Source organism: Pelecanus crispus, chromosome 6 (genome assembly GCF_030463565.1).
Source record: "Pelecanus crispus isolate bPelCri1 chromosome 6, bPelCri1.pri, whole genome shotgun sequence".
Taxonomy (NCBI): Eukaryota; Metazoa; Chordata; class Aves; order Pelecaniformes; family Pelecanidae; genus Pelecanus; species Pelecanus crispus.
Window position 1 is genome coordinate 54,086,253 of NC_134648.1, and position 18,154 is coordinate 54,104,406.

The following is an 18,154-nucleotide window of genomic DNA, read 5'->3' on the forward strand; positions in this document are numbered from 1 at the left end:
GGAAAATAGTTCTTATTATTCATATCTACAACTTTTTATGATCAGAAGTTTGGATTTTAGTTCACTTCCTCCAGTTATAAAAAAATAGGTGGTCTTTCCCACATGCCAGTTTACTAACTCCCTGACTATATAGGTACTTTTCACCAGAAGGATAAAGCGATGGGCTTAGACAGTCCAAGCAGAGATTAAAAGAAGCATGTTTCAGTGCAGAAGATCATTCCCTGAGAATATGCTACACAGCTCCAAAATACTTACATCTCCATATTATTAAACCAATTTAGAACTGAGATTATTAGCTAATCTCAGAAAAAGCATGAAGAGAAATAATTTCTTCACATGCAGGAAAAAACACCACGGAAGTAATTTACAAGGCATCTCGATTAGCAACTAGAAACCAAATAATAATGAAAGCAAGCTTTGCATCACAGTTGCTGGATAATATATAACAAGGCACAACAAACGTAACACTGCATTCTGCAGTAGTTGATGCTTTCAAGTAGTCTTCAGCAACAGGTAATCAAACCATCAGTCCAGGACTGATTCAAGTTAATATGACAGTAACTTTCAGAGGAAAAGATAGCTACCTCAACTCTATGTAGGAAAAAAACTTTGCCATTACCAAGGTCATGAAGAGCACAGACTGGATTCAGTTTGAAATTAAGACATGTAAACATAGGTGTTCACATATGTGTTAGATATATTAACACCTATATTTTAATGAACAGTGTTCTAGTCGATAGAGTCAATGGAACCTGCAGAGCTATTCAGCTGACCAACCAGTCAGCATTTAATTTTACCTGAGCCAAATCATTCCTTATGCTCCACTGACTACTGACTGGATTTCCACCGACTGTGACGGACACTTAGATACACACATAAAACCACTTACTTTCAGGCACACAATTGTAAATCCTTTAACCTGAAGCTGGATCCTACCCACTGCTGCAAGTTACACATCTATTGCCAACTAAGGGGCAACTTCACAAGTAGTGTCCTCTCTGGGAAAAGAGTCAATGTCCATAGTTTGTCTGATGCTGTAAGCGTTTCAAAATTTGTATGTTACTCTTCAAAGTACATATGGGAAATTTCCAAGCGTAGTGCAATCCTCCCCCAAAAATCTCCAGAAGAAACAAATGTCAAAATAAACATGGTTGAGGTCAGAACCTTTAGCACAAAGGTAGAGATATTTTTCTGTTTTAAAATACTTTTGTATGGCAATAGTATTTTCTCAACAGGATCCACTCATCGCTTACTCCCTTCAGATGCTATTTGTAGGTTTGTAGCCCTCTGGTAGGAATCCATGCAAGGTGTCATAAGACTCTCATTTAAGAGCATGAGAAATCCCATGTCATCTTGAAACCATAACCAAATTTCATCTTATGATAAGGTCAGTCCTATGAGTATCCTGAAACTCAAACTACACTCTGCTTAAATCCTTTGAATATTTAAAAAAAAAAATAAAAAAAAATAAAAAAAATCATTCTTGTGAGATCAGCAGCATAGCTTTGAGAGAATACAGGATATAAGTATTATATTTGCATCCTTATTCCCTGCCAGCAAAAACAAAGTATTATAAGCATTGAGTCTGAGAAAGGGATTCCTCTGAATATCTCAAAAGATGTATCCTTTTTATGTTTCTGAACCACCACCACTGTCAAAGACATGGCAGAAAGACAATACAGGAATAGTCAAAAAGAGGCCAAACTAGTACACCACTTTAATAACATGTTTCTGATCATGATTGCATCAGATCTCTTAAAGATGCACTTAAAAGATTAACCTGTTAATAGAAATGGCTTTATCATCTGTATTAGTCAGTGGCTAGCTCACATACTCAGCATTATTGTTTTTATTCCCTTCAAAAAGTAACCAGAGGTTTAAAAGATTTCTTACAGGATATGAAGAGCTTTTTAAAAGTTCATCTTTCATGGCAGTTGACAAATTCAAAACACAAAACCAACGTGCTCAAAAACAAAGAAAGGAAAAAGAGCTTCCTATTACCCTAGTTAAAAAAAGCACCACTTTTTACACTTTCAAGGAACATCCAAGACATTTCCATTGCAGCTAAAGAAAGATGAAGCAAAGCAGACTTCCTGAATCAGAGAATATGCCTATTACTCACTTGGATGTGGGTCACTTTAAAGTTAACAGCTTGGACATTGAGAAAAATCTGTTGTTCAGCATGGATTCTTCATTAGTTTCCTTGATGCCCACTGGGTAACCAGACAGAACTCAACTGGACATTCTACTTCTGGTCATTCCTGGATATTCTGGTCAAGCTTCACTTCTGTTGTGAAGGAAATAACAATAATCCCAAAGATCTAGGGCCCTTGCTTGTGCTACATCTTCTTCAGGATCATTTGGTTTGATGCTTAGGCCAAATTTTAAAGACTACGTACAGCTACCCACTTCAATGCATTTTCTGCACAGATATAAAAATTTCAACTGAGAATTCTGGAGCGTCAAAAATAGAAATAAAAAACCAACTCTGCACCAAGCTTCCCAGTTGTCATTATTTCCAAAGCTATTCCTCAGACTCCATGTCTTCTACAGACGAAATTGCTGAGTTGAATAATTAACTATGCTTACCCAATTAATTTATTAAGCATTCCATGTGGAGCCCTTCTAAAATTGTTTAAGTGTCATTATAAAGATAGACAGTATCAGTAACTTATCTGGGCATTTAGTTATCTCTAAAAAGAAGTTGTATTCCTGCAAAGAGGTATCTTTTGAAAGGAAAACACGGTATTACCTGATTTCCAATGCCTTAATTTAATAAAGGCTTTGGTTTTGCTTTGTATCAAGGGAATTTATATTTCTGATCATTATTCTAATGTAGTAACATCTACTGCCAGTTTGCTTTAAAACACCACATCTTTGTCCTGATGAAAAAAGTCTTCAGTTATGGGAGACTACCAATCCTAAAGACGAAATCATAAGATTTCAAGGATGCATCTGAAAGTCATTTTGTTACTCAAATTAGCACCAAAAAGAGAATGAAACTGAATTTTAACACACTTCCAGGACCTATTAAGAATTAAATTTAATTCCTAAACTAAAACAGGAACATATAAGTTGTTTCAGGTTAGGTACAAACAATTTATACTTTTTTAATAAAACACTGATAGAAACACTACTTAGTACAGAACCCAGTCATCTTCAACTACACCAAGTTTCTGTCGTAGCTTCCAAAATAATATACCAAAGAGAACCATTACTTTCCAGACACTGAAAAATGTGGGTGATAGCCAAATAGTATATTTAGTCACCTCTATTCAAATAATAAGTATCAGCTAAAGTTTCAGTGCAAATTCACTTCAGAATTCACGTTCAGAATTAGTCTAGCTTGGCATCAAAGCTTTCTATTAATTTAGCATAAGTTTATTTTTACAGAAATAAATAAAAACAGTAAATCACAAAGCAACTGACCCAGAAGTATTTCATCTGATTATTAAATTATAAACACCAATCTACAAAACACAGTCTCCTTGTATATTTCAAAGAATCCTAGTTTTCATACCCATGAACAAAATGTAATCTTATACTGTTCCCTGGAGCCCGCTCTCGTCTCTTAGAAGCTGCACTTTTTCTTTTTTCTTTGCATTGCTCTTTAAGCTGAGGTAGATCTTCTTTGTAAACCTTTAAGAGAGAGCACACTTATAAATTAAGATATTCATAAGAAAAACAAGTTTCTGAGAATTCAGCCACAGTTATCACCCACAAAAATGTTATACTGACATCATGGGGAAAAAATCTCCAATAACTGTAGCTGGTTATTGTATAGTGTAACTTGTTTTTAAATTACAACCAAAACTCTAATAGAACATACTAGGAATACAGGTAATCACTTTTTTTCCCTCTGTTGTATCTTAACGTTTTGAATACCTCTGATAATAATAATTCTAAAGGTTTTGGTCAGTTCCTGCTCAGCTCTGTCTCCCCAGTTTTCAGATTTCACCAGGTCGTCATAAAAAGACCAACTTAAACCCTGGGAAGCATTCCAACTGCCATTAAAACTAAAATCTTTACCTGTCGACGATAGGTGATCTGTGTCTCTTGTTCAATTTCAGAGTCTAGCTCTGGAACATCAGACTGATCTGAATCTGATTCATCACTATTAGAATCAACCAGACTCTCTGCCAACAAGAAAACAGAAACAGAAAATGAAGCAACCTAGATTACAAACCAGAAAGTGTTTAAAGTAACTGCTTAATGTTTATGATTTGATAATCAATGCTTATATTAACTTCAACATAAACTGCTAATAATTGACAGGCTGACAGGATCAATTCTGCTGATACAGTAGAAATAAGTCAACTTGTAAAGTATGATAATTTTTTGTTTGGTTTTGGGAGCAAGTTATTTTTCATTCATTAAAATTATTTCATCAACATTAATCTTAGGAGGAAAGGAAGAAAGAAGAGAATAAAGTAATGAGTATAAAGCAGAAACTAAGACTTGCAGAAAACTAACAAGAGAAGTAAAGGGCTCCGAAGAGCAACTTATGGTTAGGTGAGCCATTGATGTAAGCAGCAATTCTTCAGGTAGATTGGGGGAAAAAGAATCATATATGGGAAGGAAGTGGTAAAATTTTCGGTGACTGTGGAGAAAAAGAGTAGTCATTTCATTTAATGTTTCTGTTTTGTATCTGGGGAAAGCCAGATAATGTTGTAGCACAGAGTTTCATTCCAACAGAAACTGGTAAGAATGTCCTGGCTGATAAATAATATATTTGGATCTTTCTGCAACCTTTGACTGAGTGTTGCACATTTTTTGGTTAAGAAACCAGACACAAAATCAGTCTAGAACACAAATGGTTTTTAAAAGATCTCAAAATGTAATTGCAAAGAGAGAATCACCACTCAGAAATTTTTCTAGAAATATGCAATAAAGAACAATCTTTGGAGCTATACTACTTAGCATTATTATCAGTGATCTAGAGAAAAACAATATTGCTACCAATAAAGGTAGCAGATTACAGAGTTAGAAAAGCCATTAACAGAACAATTATCAGTAGTGTGACAAACTAGATGTATGTTGCACATAGTGTCAGATAGCCAGAAGTAAGGTTATATATCCAGGAACAAGGAATCTAAATAACACTTAATATATAGAAATTTTATCTTGGGAAACAGTAGCTAATGAGAAATTTGGGTAATGGGAAATAATTAGTTGAAAATTAATTTATACCATGAACGATCAAACCAGTTAAAGGCTTTTTGGAGGCTTCATCAAGGAAATGAAGAGAATTATTGCTTCTTTCTGCAGCTGGCACTGACAAGGCCAGCACTGAATCAGCATTCATTTACCTATTAGCTGGGTCCACACTGATACATCTTCATCTGATCTTAGCAATTAAAGGGTGAAACAGCCTATTTCATTGTAACTCTATATATTTATTTCCCCAAAGGACTCTCTAAATTCCTTTAGGAATTTCCAAGTGAGGCACTCAGTTAATTGTTTGATTTGGCGAAACTCAGTCATGAGAATAATTGCTGTATTAGTCACTGGTGGAAATATGATCTACATTTTTTTCCAAATATTAAACACCTATAGTCTGCTTTAAAAAAAAAAAAAATCAATTACAATGCTTAAATTATCATCTAAATACTTCAAAATTTTAATCAAATGAGTATATACATCTTTTTTTTTTCCAATGACACCTGGGCATCCATTTGTTGTCAATTTAGTAAAGGACAATATGTACATAATTCATAAATTCATATCTATGATCTGAACTTTTAAATTTTCCCTTTGCACAGGGAACGCAGTGGTAAAATTTTTTCACAGTCTTGCTAGACTGAGCATACAAGGTACAGGCAAGTATTGGGCAACACTATCAGGTACTTCAGGAAGCTGCGAAGTTTGCAGAACAACTATTTTGTGCAGACTGACAATTCTGAATAATTATTTCTATACTTGCACCAAAGAATTTTACTTCTCTTTTAGCCTCCCCTCCTCCCACCCTTTTTCTAATAAGTTACTTACCTTGGGGTGCTATATGAAGTGCATCCTTCAACTTCCGGTCAGGAACAAATTTCCACTGGAAGACAGAATGATCAGCTCCCCCAATGGAAACAACCCACTGGTGATCATGCGACCATCTAACGTTTGTCACATGAGCAGAATGACCAAGATACTTCTTAAACTTTGCTCCTAGAACAGGAATAAAAATCTCTTTCAATACACGTGGAATAAATGTTTCAGAAGCACCTTAGTAAAACAAATCAAGGAACCCTTATAAAAAGTAATAGTTTAATTAAAACGTTCTAATTACTAGTGATATTTTAATTAATAGCAGCAACTTTTTGCAGTATTCCCAAATTTTTATCTGTCTTTATGATAAATTTTTAAATTACAAGTCAAACACAAAGAGAGAAGACATGATAGCACTGTATGAGGTATACTAAAGGAAGATTTTTTAAAATTTTATTGTATTAATTATATTTTTTACAAACCAAGATTTTGCCAGTTACTATTTCTACATTGAAAAGATGCAGTTATTTAAATGTTTTATATGATTTATATTGAGCTCTGTGAAAACACCCCCATATGTGTGCTTGTAGCACTGGTTCCCACTGTGTGCAATTTGAGTGCTAAGCACTTCTAGCAATTCATAGCCTCACACCTTTAGTAGTAGTAGCATAAATACATCAAATTAACGTTTTCACTGACTACTATGTAATTACAACACAATGACTGGATCAGTTACTAAAAAGAAGTTCCTAACAGCATTCCATTATACAGATTCTTGTGCCTTTTCTTTGGTTTTATAATTCTAGTGCAAAAGAGGGGACAAAAAGGGAATAAATTTAGTCTCCTTCAAATGGACAGCAGACTGTTTTCAGGAACATATTTTTGGATTACCTCAAGTACCAAGAAAAGCCTTATCACTTTAAAAATAAAACTGGAAAGACTGAAATGAAATGGTTTTTTATATCACCTTTTACAAAGAGTTGAAAAAATACAGGGGAATATCAGTAATTTAAAAAAAAAAAAAATTCTTTAAGCACATATTGCTTGGAGGCATATCCTAAGCACCATCACAAAGATCATGCGGTTGTAGACAGCACTAAACATGCAGTGCTGCAAATTACAGCGATGCAATGGTGCAACTTTTTGTTTCCCCTTTCAAAACTTAAGAGATTTGATCTAGTCCCAGGAAACTTTTATGGTTAAGAGGACTCTGCTTAAAAGCAAGGGAACATTTCACAGGCCTTCTCTGATCATCATCACGTTACCAACTTGAAGAACAGAGATCTCTGCTATTGATAATTTGTCGCAGTTCAACTTGAATGGTGTCTAGAACGGAGTTCTTCAAACAGCTCTGAAAATGTGAAGCCTTTCTCATCTAAAAAGATAGACATCTCCCCTCTGTTCACTCAGTCCTGAACAGTAAACTTTAAAATTATATACCTCACTTTAGGCTTCTGTTTTAGAAATTTCACATGACATTTGTCCTTATTGCTATACAATTTTGAGGAAAAGCATGTTGGAAAAGTTTTTAAACTTTAAATAGCATACAGTGGCATACTGTGATTACAGGACCAATTTGCTGGTCACTTATTTATTGCTTCTAATTATTTAGTAAAGTTATTTTTTCTAGTTCATAGCCCAAATCTCCATCACAAATCCAGAGAAAGGAAGAAAACTACTTGAAGACCCAGGTGTAATACTTAAAGATATATATATCATAAAAGGGTAGATATTGCATCACCTCATGAAATTCTACCAAAAAAACCCCAGGAGAACTATTTTACAAAATAAAATATATGTAAAACTTTTGGCTATCCTATTCAAAATGTAAATAAAATACTGTTACTGTGACAGCTGTCAACACACCAGCCTATTATTGTTTTCTACCTTTGGGCTCAAACTAAACCTCTAAGAATAAATACTGGCTACTTATATAATTTTCAAAACACCAGTTTTCTAAAACCTTTTACTTGAAAAAACAAAATTCAAAAATATACATTTATAATGGAACTTAAAGGTACTACCTTTTCTTAGACATGGGTATCGGAAGAGCTTTACTATTCCATAATCATCAGCTGTAACCATAACTTGCCCAATAAAATTTGCATCCACAGAATTTATATCATTTATATCTGAATATTTGGGCCAAATTCCATTAACTTCAAGGCCAGAAACACAGGTCCATGACGCCCACTGAACGCCTTTTAATTCCTCCTTGTTTGTTACTTCTTTTCCACCTAAGAACAAAAATAGAGAGCTATTTTCCAACATTCAGTTATGCAATTTTAAAGAATTTAAAATCTTTAAAAATTTTCCAAAAGTCAAATCCAAGTGAGACAGAATTAAAAACTGACTTCTAAAACTGACCTGATCTAATATTCTCTGTTATGACCAACAGTATCAGTAGAAGGCTTCTCAGCACTACTTAACAGAAGATCATAGCTTTGGTACTTTACAGTTTTTATTATTCTTGATATCTGCTTGAGGCTGTGTTATTTTTAAATGTTTATGAAAAAATACATGTAGCCATTCTAAGATAAATTCTGTTGCTGAGCTATTCTAGAAACCTGGATTATTTAGAGGAAAAACTGAAGAACTCATTTAGATGTGGCCACTGTAAATTACTGAAAATCCCGATTTTATGCTTACATCCTTGTTACATTATTTCACATCAGCTCTATCTGTAACAACATTGTTCCAATCCCACAAAGGTTCATGTAAGAGCTTAAGTACTGAGTCACACCAAAAGCCCATTTAATAAATACTGTGTCTTCAGGAATGGCCAGAAGCAGAGTGCAGGAGCAACACAAGAACAATGCAAGCAAATGTAAAAGTTGCGAGTCGGACTGAGTACGCAACTGCAGAACACGAGCAGGACACTGCCAACAATTCACCTCTCAGTCTTCAGTGGTATCAAAATTGAAGGCAACTGGGCTGGGTTTTTTCCTGTTTTCTTAATAGGATTCTGACTAGTGGGAGTGGAGGGGATGGGATGTAGTGGGGAGCAGCCTCGGGTACTGTAAGGCGGTAAGTTTTCAACAGAGGGATAGGGCAAGGGAGAACCCAAGTGGACTAGAATAAACAGAGCAAAGAACAGCCATAAAGAAAAGATAAAGCAAAATGGTAAATAAATCAGAAAGGACGATGTAAAAAAAAAAAAAAAACCCAAACAAAAAAAAAAACCCCACAGAAACCACATTCAAGGAAAAGTTCAACTACTATATACACCTCCAAGAACTCGAAAGGAACTCAAGTGCCCTGTTTGAAGAACCTTCAGCTCTGATGAAATAACTGCACCCTTTGACAAGGTTTATCTTGTAATCTCTTTCAATCACTAACCCATGTAAATCCATGACTACTAATACTGGTTATATTCATGACTAAGTCCTACAGATCTTGTGTTAGGCAACTCTAAGTTCCTTACTCATTTATAGTGGAATTTCAAGTGTTATATGATTCCAATCATTATTTAAAAATATTTAGGAGATTCCTCTAACTTCACTGACTTTGTTAAACTTTTTTCAGAAACAAGCTCTCACAATCCCACATTCTAATATATCAAGAAACTCCAGGCTGAAAGCTGCCTATATAAGTTAAAATTGCTCCTCCTGTGTGTACGTATCTGTTACAGTCTAATTAAATTTTCACTTACCATCTTTTCTTACATATCTTCTGCCTCATTCAGTGCACAAAATCAAACTTGTGCATAGAATGAATTAGATGCTTCAGCAAAAAGTCTCACAAAAAGCTCAATGGAACTATGAATGTGCAGTGCAAAGGGTAGATACTGTATAACAAATGAAGGTACAATATAGTAAGTGGGGATGATAATAAATACTTACTACAAGTACAATGAGTGAGAAAAATATAGAATGATATTATGTAACAAGTGTATACACACAGAAGAAACAAGTCAAACCTTGTGACAAACACTGCCCTTGACATATTGTAATCAGGACTACTTAAATTTGAAGCTTTAAGATATACGTACTATGTGCACATGTCCTCTGCAGAGAGAATCATCTTGATGAAAACTGTTTCAAGAGTATGGGACAGTTCACTCAAGTTTTCAAGATAGTATTATCTTTAAAATATTTACAATAATAGGGTTGTCACAAACTTTGAACTGAAAACTATAGTTTAATATTATGTAATGTACTGATTTTCTTTAATGGTCCCCTGCCATAAAAGAGAAAAGACACATCTGAATTTGCATTATCAGTAGACTGCCCAGCTAAATTTGATTTTTATATTTTTATTCATTGTAAAGGTTGCATGATTGAATCATGTATGTATCACAGGTTCAATATTTCTTTTGTTTCCAGTGAGTAATTCCTAACAGTCTGGCATCCTTATATCAGGTACTCTTATTTTCTCTATAGTTACCTAATCCCATTATACTTCCAAATTCATTTGCATTCCAATTGTTTCTATCTATTACAAATTTCTCACTATAAAAGCTCTTTTAAGTTAAATTCCTTGGTTCTGCTGCAAACAGTTCTAGAAAACCAGATGACTCTTCCAAGATGCAACATATTGACTTTTCCACACATTTTAAAACACATACAGGGCAAGCAAATGATAATCCATTTAATGCCCAAGCTCAGTAAGTACAAAGCTATTAAGCTATTGCAAAACTGAATTTCAACACAGTATTTTTCTTTTTCTAAAAAAGTGGGAGCAAAGATTTAGTTTTGAGAAATAAAATAAATTGTAAGACAGCATCTCTACTATCAAAAGATGCATTATAAAGAAGAGTAAACATATAAGGATAAAAATATCTAAGTAACTTTGCCAGAAAATGCTGTACTTATTCAAATACAGCAAATATTTATACAAACTTAGAAAGAAATTTCTATATAACCCAGTGTTTTGAACCAGGATCTATATTTGGCTGTTTTTCATAGAATCATAGAATCGTTTAGGTTGAGAAGACCTTTGAGATCATCAAGTCCAACCATTAACCTAACACTACCAAGTCCACCACTAAACCAATTAAGGGTAGAGTACTAATTAATTTCATGTTACCTGGCTTGGTGGCTGCATTGTTTTTTAATGAAAGTAAAACTAGAATAGAATCATTAAGGTTGGAATGGACCTCTAAGATCATCAGTTCAATCGTCAACCCAAAACCACCATGCTTACTAAATCATGTCCCAAAGTGCCAGGTCTACACATTTTTTGAACACTACTTTTCACAAAACTACTATACATTCTTTCTGTCATAAGTAACAAATATCATAAAGGCAACTCAGAATCTTACTTGGCATCCTGTAAAAAAGTCTCTTCCCATTGCCATCATTAGTCTGTAAGTATTTACTGTCCGAAGACCAATCCATATGGGTGATGAAACTTAAAGATCCAACACACTCCCCAACCTTCTTGTATCGCTGAACAACACCATATATATCCACAGAGCTGTCATTGGAACCAACGGCTAGGAAATTCCCATCTGGTGAATATTTCAGTTCATGAATAGCTTCTTTCCTGTCTTTGATATGAACAACCTCAGTCATATCTCTGCAGTATGAAAGAAAGCATGTCATAAGTATATATATAAGTATAGAAGAGCCTTATCATACTGTCAAGTTCCCAGTTTTAAAAAAACGGAGAAAATTGTGAAATTATTACGTGAACTTTACTATCATATACAACAAATACAACACTGCTATTTTTAGAGTTGAGTAGGGCTTCATGGCCAAAAAGAGAAGGGAACAGTGAAAACAATTAGATAAAATGCTTGAAAGAGTTAATAATGTATCTATTTTTAATTTTTGTAACATACCTGACTCGAAGCACAGTGAAAGAGCCATCCTTCATTCCAAGAGCAAGATGGATTCCATCAGTACTAACCGCAGCACAGCGAATGGGTTCCTCCATATTGCACCGGGCAATCAGAGCATGGTCTATTAGACTCCAAATTCTAAAATAAAGTAATAATTACAAATGTAAGGAGTGGTTTGTAGCTATGTCATAGCTAGCTTGAAGCCTGCAATGTCTGCAGAACGCTGGACGTGGTAATGTCCTATTTTAACATAATTTTCCACAAGGCAAATCTAAGACAAAAGTGTGAATTTTGAATACAGCAAAGAATATTCCTATATTTAAAATAGTGAGAAAATATCCAATGAGAAATGCAGGAGCAGATTAATTTTAACTTTGTTTGACTTTCTGAATATAAGAAGAGTGACAACATATGACAATATATACTTTTAGACCACTCTGTGAAAATTTCACTATTTTGTTAATCATTTTAGCCAAGAATAACATTAAAGAACAATTAAAGACTTTGCTCAGTAAACATATCCTTTCCTATTAACAAATTATTATTCTTAACTCCTTACATATAACTAGATAATATTATAACATGTAAGTTTTTACTACAAGATATATCTGGAATTCTAGAGCATTATTTCAATATTCATAATTCAACTACTGCTTTGCTTACACTTCAGATATTTTTGCGTTACACTTAAGATATTTAACAAAAATGCCAACACATTTAACTTCTAAGAAGAGAATAGGTGGTTTTCACAAAAAAATGAACTTGTAAAAGGGAGTAATTACTGGGTTTTCTCAGAATATAGGTTCTATTTACTATGCATGCATTGTTTGATGAAAGTCCAAAGCTAGAAGTTAATTGCAGCATGTGAAAAAGTAAATATGGTAAGAGTAAAAATTGTAAGTTTCTATTACAATTTTTTTCACTGTAACCCTCTGAATGCCTAACATAACTCCTGAAAAGGAAACATTTACAGGACACTTGTGTATGAGTGCTTAGTGTTAGGCTAAATGAAATTTGTTCAAATTTTGTACATTTCATTTTTGTGAAATATACATTTCCACTATATTTTATTACTGCAGAGCACCAATTTCATGCATAACTTAACTGGTTCAGAAGCACTTCAATGCCACCTTTTAATACCTTTAAAATGTATACATTTCAATTAGGGTATCTACAAAATGAGCTGTTTGTATAAAACTGTATGCAGTTAAACAAAAAAACGAACAAGATTTAACCTGACTGATCGATCATCACTTCCAGTCATTGCTAGCGGTTTTGTAGGATGGACAGCCAAAGCCCACAGCTCTCCTTCACAGTGCCCCTGCATTATCAGGAAAGGCTTATTACGCTCATGCACCACAATTTCAAAAATTTCACTATCTTGTGTCCCGACAAGTATGTGGTCTCCTCTCCAGCAAACACTCCTTACAGACAGACCTGTAGAAGAGATTGTTACTGAGACATATATCCTGAGAATTTGTGCAACAAAGGTAACGTAGCACATGACAAAACATAAAAGCAAGAAAATGTCAAGAAATATCCATATACCTTCTCTTACTCCTCCATTTATTCCTTTTATCTATTCCATATAACACATACAGCCCTTGGAACATTAACTTTTCAAGCCTAGCATTACAAAAATTCTAAAAGAAAATGTGAGACTTATTTTAATAAAGGACATGTAGCCAATTCTTATACTACAAGATCTCTGACAGGGAAAGATAATACTGTCATTTGCATCTGAAATTAAGCATTTAACGTCTTTAAATTTCAACAAAGGTAGCAGACAATATAAACTACAATTTCTGATCAAACCATGGACTTTAGTACTAGCTAGATGAACCTAAATTAGGTAAGTGACAGAAGCATCTGTGGAAGATGCATTATATGTAAGACAGTCAGAGAGCCCAATTCTCCCCAGCTTGTTTCTGAAATGCTCCCCCTAAAGCAAATCTTTGTAACATCTTAATTGTATCTGGAATTATTTTTCCCACTAAATAAAAAATAAAAATAAATCAAACTGGAAAAAAACATATAAAGAGATGAAAAGGCTTTATGATGGAATTAAACATGCATTAACAAGCATTTCTAACAACTGAATTAGTTTCCAGGCTTACAGTGGAGGTGAGCACTCACAGGCTGCACTTGTTTGTAGATAAGGTTGGCAATAATAAAATGGAAGTTAGAGGACAGTTGTACGCTGAGAACCCACTCTTAGGTGCCCAATTTTAGGAATATGCACCTTTTAAAACAGGCTGTATTTATTACATTATGATAGTGCAACTCATTTTTGCCAATTTCAGGTGTAGATAACCAGATGGTAGCAATGCCTAACTTAATTCACTTTGCCTAAACACTGACTTTTGTGGAGAGTAGCTCAAGAATGATCTTTGAAAAACTACTCTGGATTAATCTGTGAGAGAAAATTGTATCTATCAGATGAGAGAAAGGAATACTGTAACAGTATGAGCTGATGTGCTTCTGAACAATATTCTTAACTATGTAGAGGGAAAAAGAGCCTTATGTTAGTAAATTTACATTGGAAAAAAATTGCAAGACTTGGAAATAGCGAATGGGTGGGTTAGCAGGCCAGTCTGGTGCATCTGCACTGATGTTTTAATTCTGACAAAGCTAGCTTTCAAAGCAAAGCTCCTATGGTGCCTACTTACCATGCTTTGCGTTACAAAATAGCGTTCCAATGCACAAATAAGACTCCCTTCATATGAAACAGAACTGAATGATGTGCTCCAGGAGTGTACTCAGTGCACTCCACTTGCAATACAATGTTCAGTCCACTGAACCAAACTACAGCTAACGCCCCTCAGACACCCCTCAAAATGCATATATGTTGTGCTACTCCAACCCTCCAAACAACTGTTTTGCTTTACAGATTTGTTCCATTTGCACTGGTAAATATAACCACCTTACCATTCAGCCCTACAATTTAAACATTATATGGCTATATTGTCTACAGTGATTAAAAAATAAAGAAACAAACAAACAGAATCTTTGATGAAGGATGATTAAGACATCTTAATCATCTTGCAGACAACACCAAGCTGAGTGGTGCCGTTCACACGCCAGAAGGACGAGATGTCATCCAAAGGGACCTGGACAAGCTGGAGAGGTGGGCCTGTGTGAACCTCGTGAGGTTCAACAAGGCCAAATGCAAGGTCCTGCACCTGGGATGGGGCAAACCCCGATATCAATACAGGCTGGGGGATGAAGAAATTGAGAGCAGCCCTGCAGAGAAGGACTTGGGGGTACTGGTAGATGAAAAGCTGGACACGAGCCAGCAATGTGCACTCATGGCCCAGAAAGCCAACCGAACCCTGGGCTGCACCAAAAGCAGCGTGGCCAGCAGGTCAAGGGAGGGGATTCTGCCCCTCTACTCTGCTCTGGTGAGACCCCACCTGGAGCACTGCGTCCAGCTCTGGGGCCCTCAGCACAAGAAGGACATGGACCTGCTGGAGCGGGTCCAGAGGAGGGCCACCAAAATGATCCGAGGGCTGGAGCACCTCTCCTATGAGGCCAGGCTGAGAGAGTTGGGGTTGTTCAGCCTGGAGAAGAGAAGGCTGTGGGGAGACCTTATTGCGGCCTTTCAGTACTTAAAGGGGGCCTATAGGAAGGATGGGGACAATCTTTTTAGCAAGGTCTGTTGTGACAGGACAAGGAATAATGGTTTTAAACTAAAGAAGAATAGATTTAGACTAGACATAAGAAAGAAATTTTTTACAATGAGGGTGGTCAAGCACTGGAACAGGTTGCCCAGAGAGGTAGTGGAGGCCCCATCCCTGGCAACATTCAAGGTCAGGTTGGACGGGGCTCTGAGCACCCTGATCTGGTTAAAGCTGTCCCTGCTCACTGCAGGGGGGTTGGGCTAGATGACCTCTAAAGGTCCCTTCCAACCCAAAGCATTCTATGATTCTATGATCCTTTTAGTAATTTGGAACTTCTTATCGTGGAGGGAGATATTTTGAAAAACAATTCGACTACTAGTACATATAAAATTAAATTTGTAAGACATCGTCACTGTACCACAGGGCATTTAAAATGGAATGTATTCCATCTTGCTGCAGTATTTCACAGTCTTGGTGGGAATGCCAAGTCAATTACAGAATATAAAGATTTAACTTTTAATCAGTTATTTCTTGACCCTGAATATCTGATTGCCATCAGATATCCTACCACACTGTCAAACTCTTGGCAAGATATTAGAAAATAACAAAGTGACTGGGGGCAAAGAAAACCAAATGCCAACAAAAGCAATACTGTAAGTGACATTAGTGCTTCAGTGTAAGTTTGTATTCTTTTCCTGAATCACTACAGCAGCAATATCTACAACACTGTCAAAATATGCTATAGACTGCTAGATGTAAAATTTTAGCATGACATAAACCGTAACTGAAGTCATAGATATATGTAAGCAGCATCTACAAAACTGTAGATTACTTCGAAATAGTTTTTATGAACATTTGGGTAACTAGCAAATGCAATTTCTGTACTCCGCTATTTCACATTGTAGATCTTACTGTCTCTTCTACGTTCCCTTAAAGCATTACTGTTCCTCATTAAAAACTGCTGTGCTATAGGAAAAAAAATGTGCATTTTATTGGTTTAAAAGAAAAAAATTTAAATCTCTGTGTCTGTAACTTCATAATATGTTTCACAGTAACTTTGAAGGACTATGTGACCTTCATGCTAGTGGGCATGATCAAATTTCTTTTCTAGTAAATAGTTCATAGTAACATATGTGAAACAACCTTTTTGCTTTTTTAAAGTCTTTTCGTGTTCAAAACACCAGTAAATTTCCTATCTTACTGGTATATCAAAAGCGAAAAACTTCTTTTTACCTTTATATCCCTGGTCTGTTTCCCTGAGATCAATCACAGTAATTGGTTTAAAATTTAAGTCCCACAAGCGAACACAGCCATCCCTGCCACCAGTGGCAAACCCCTCTTCGCACGCATTCATGCTGAAAATTCCTGCCTAAAGAGAGAAGAAAGTTATTTTTAACAATATACACGGATTAGAGATACCAATGTCAAAAGTGGAACTCTTGTCCATGCCGGTATTGATTTTCTTCCTGTCTTCCTATCTGTTACATTGTTGAAAATAGCATAAACATATGCAACTAATACAAGCTTTAAATTTGAAAGAGTCAGAAATGGAAACAAACTCAAAACAAGCAGAATTCACATTCAGTGACAAACAGTAAGATAGGAGAATTGTTGCAATACTTCTTTCATCCTGATGATGATGATGATAATAATAGTGATGCTGCTTCTTATCCTTAGAAAGAATTTAGTTTCATATCCTCTTCTGTTAGAGCCTGGTCCAACTCTCACAAATGTCAGCAGGAAGATTTCCACTGATCTCTGTTAGGCTTGGTTCAGGGCCTTTGTGGCTTTTACTCAGCTCCTATGCAACCAGGCAAAAAACATCTGGGATTTTTTTACATTTTAAGCCAAGGAAGACTGATTCAAAATTTAAGTTTAGAAAGTAAAATAGAGGAAAAACAGTGATCACTTTACACCATTTAAAAATACATAATATAAGCTCTTATTTTAAAGGTGGACATCAGGAAACAAAACCTAACACATTTTCTTTAACTCACTTGATACATGTTTTCTTCAGGATAACTAAAAGGCAAGGATGATATATCTATTATTAAAATAAAGATACTGTATCCACATAGACACTATAGTTGATGTAAACAAGATGCATTATCTAAATAGCATACACACTTTTTTTTAAAAGTACCTACACAACTCACCTAGCCTTATTTTCTTATTTTCTTATAACCTTAGCTCAAGCATTTCAGTAAGCAAAGCTACCAAAAGGACAACTTTGGGTAATAAGCCTATGAGAAGTTAAAAAAAAAGTTCTATATTTATTTAAAATATTTAATATTCAGCTATGACAAAACAGGAGAGCCTTAAAAACAATGGAAGGGAAAATTTGCCTCTCTAACTCCTGTCCAAAAGAAGTAGAACAGCCAATAACAGACATACATCTTCTATAATATGGTTTTGAAATTTCAGTTTTGTGAAGGAGTAAATGTAAAGTTCCAGTAGTTTCTTTGGTTGGGGGGTCTGGATTTTACAGTAATGAAGCACATTAACCCCAAAAGTGAAAGCAATTTGCGAAGGAGAGATTGGCTTTTGGGGGAAAACAGCTGTACACTTACAGAACAAATTAGCATCCAGTGTTGTGGCTTGTGAGAATTCCCAGGTACTCATGACTATTCTCTCCTACCAAGCTGTTTTTTCTTCTCAAATTATAACTAAGGAAAATATCATAATGGACTAATCATAATGAAATACGGACTGTGTTTGCTTCTCTAGCATCAGGTAACAAGGATATAATTTTTCAAGTTGAGAAAAAAGAAAT

General features: G+C 35.2%; 1 protein-coding gene across 1 annotated transcript in view; it reads right to left on the reverse strand.

Annotated features, from left to right (window-relative positions):
- The window catches only part of EML5 (EMAP like 5), a 114,152-nt gene that overhangs the window by 61,774 nt on the left and 34,224 nt on the right, over positions 1–18,154 (reverse strand). Inside the window, 8 exon segments of the mRNA XM_075711926.1 lie at positions 3,521–3,639; positions 4,030–4,136; positions 5,989–6,156; positions 8,001–8,213; positions 11,240–11,496; positions 11,762–11,899; positions 12,997–13,198; positions 16,615–16,750. Coding sequence (XP_075568041.1) covers positions 3,521–3,639; positions 4,030–4,136; positions 5,989–6,156; positions 8,001–8,213; positions 11,240–11,496; positions 11,762–11,899; positions 12,997–13,198; positions 16,615–16,750 — 1,340 coding nt within the window.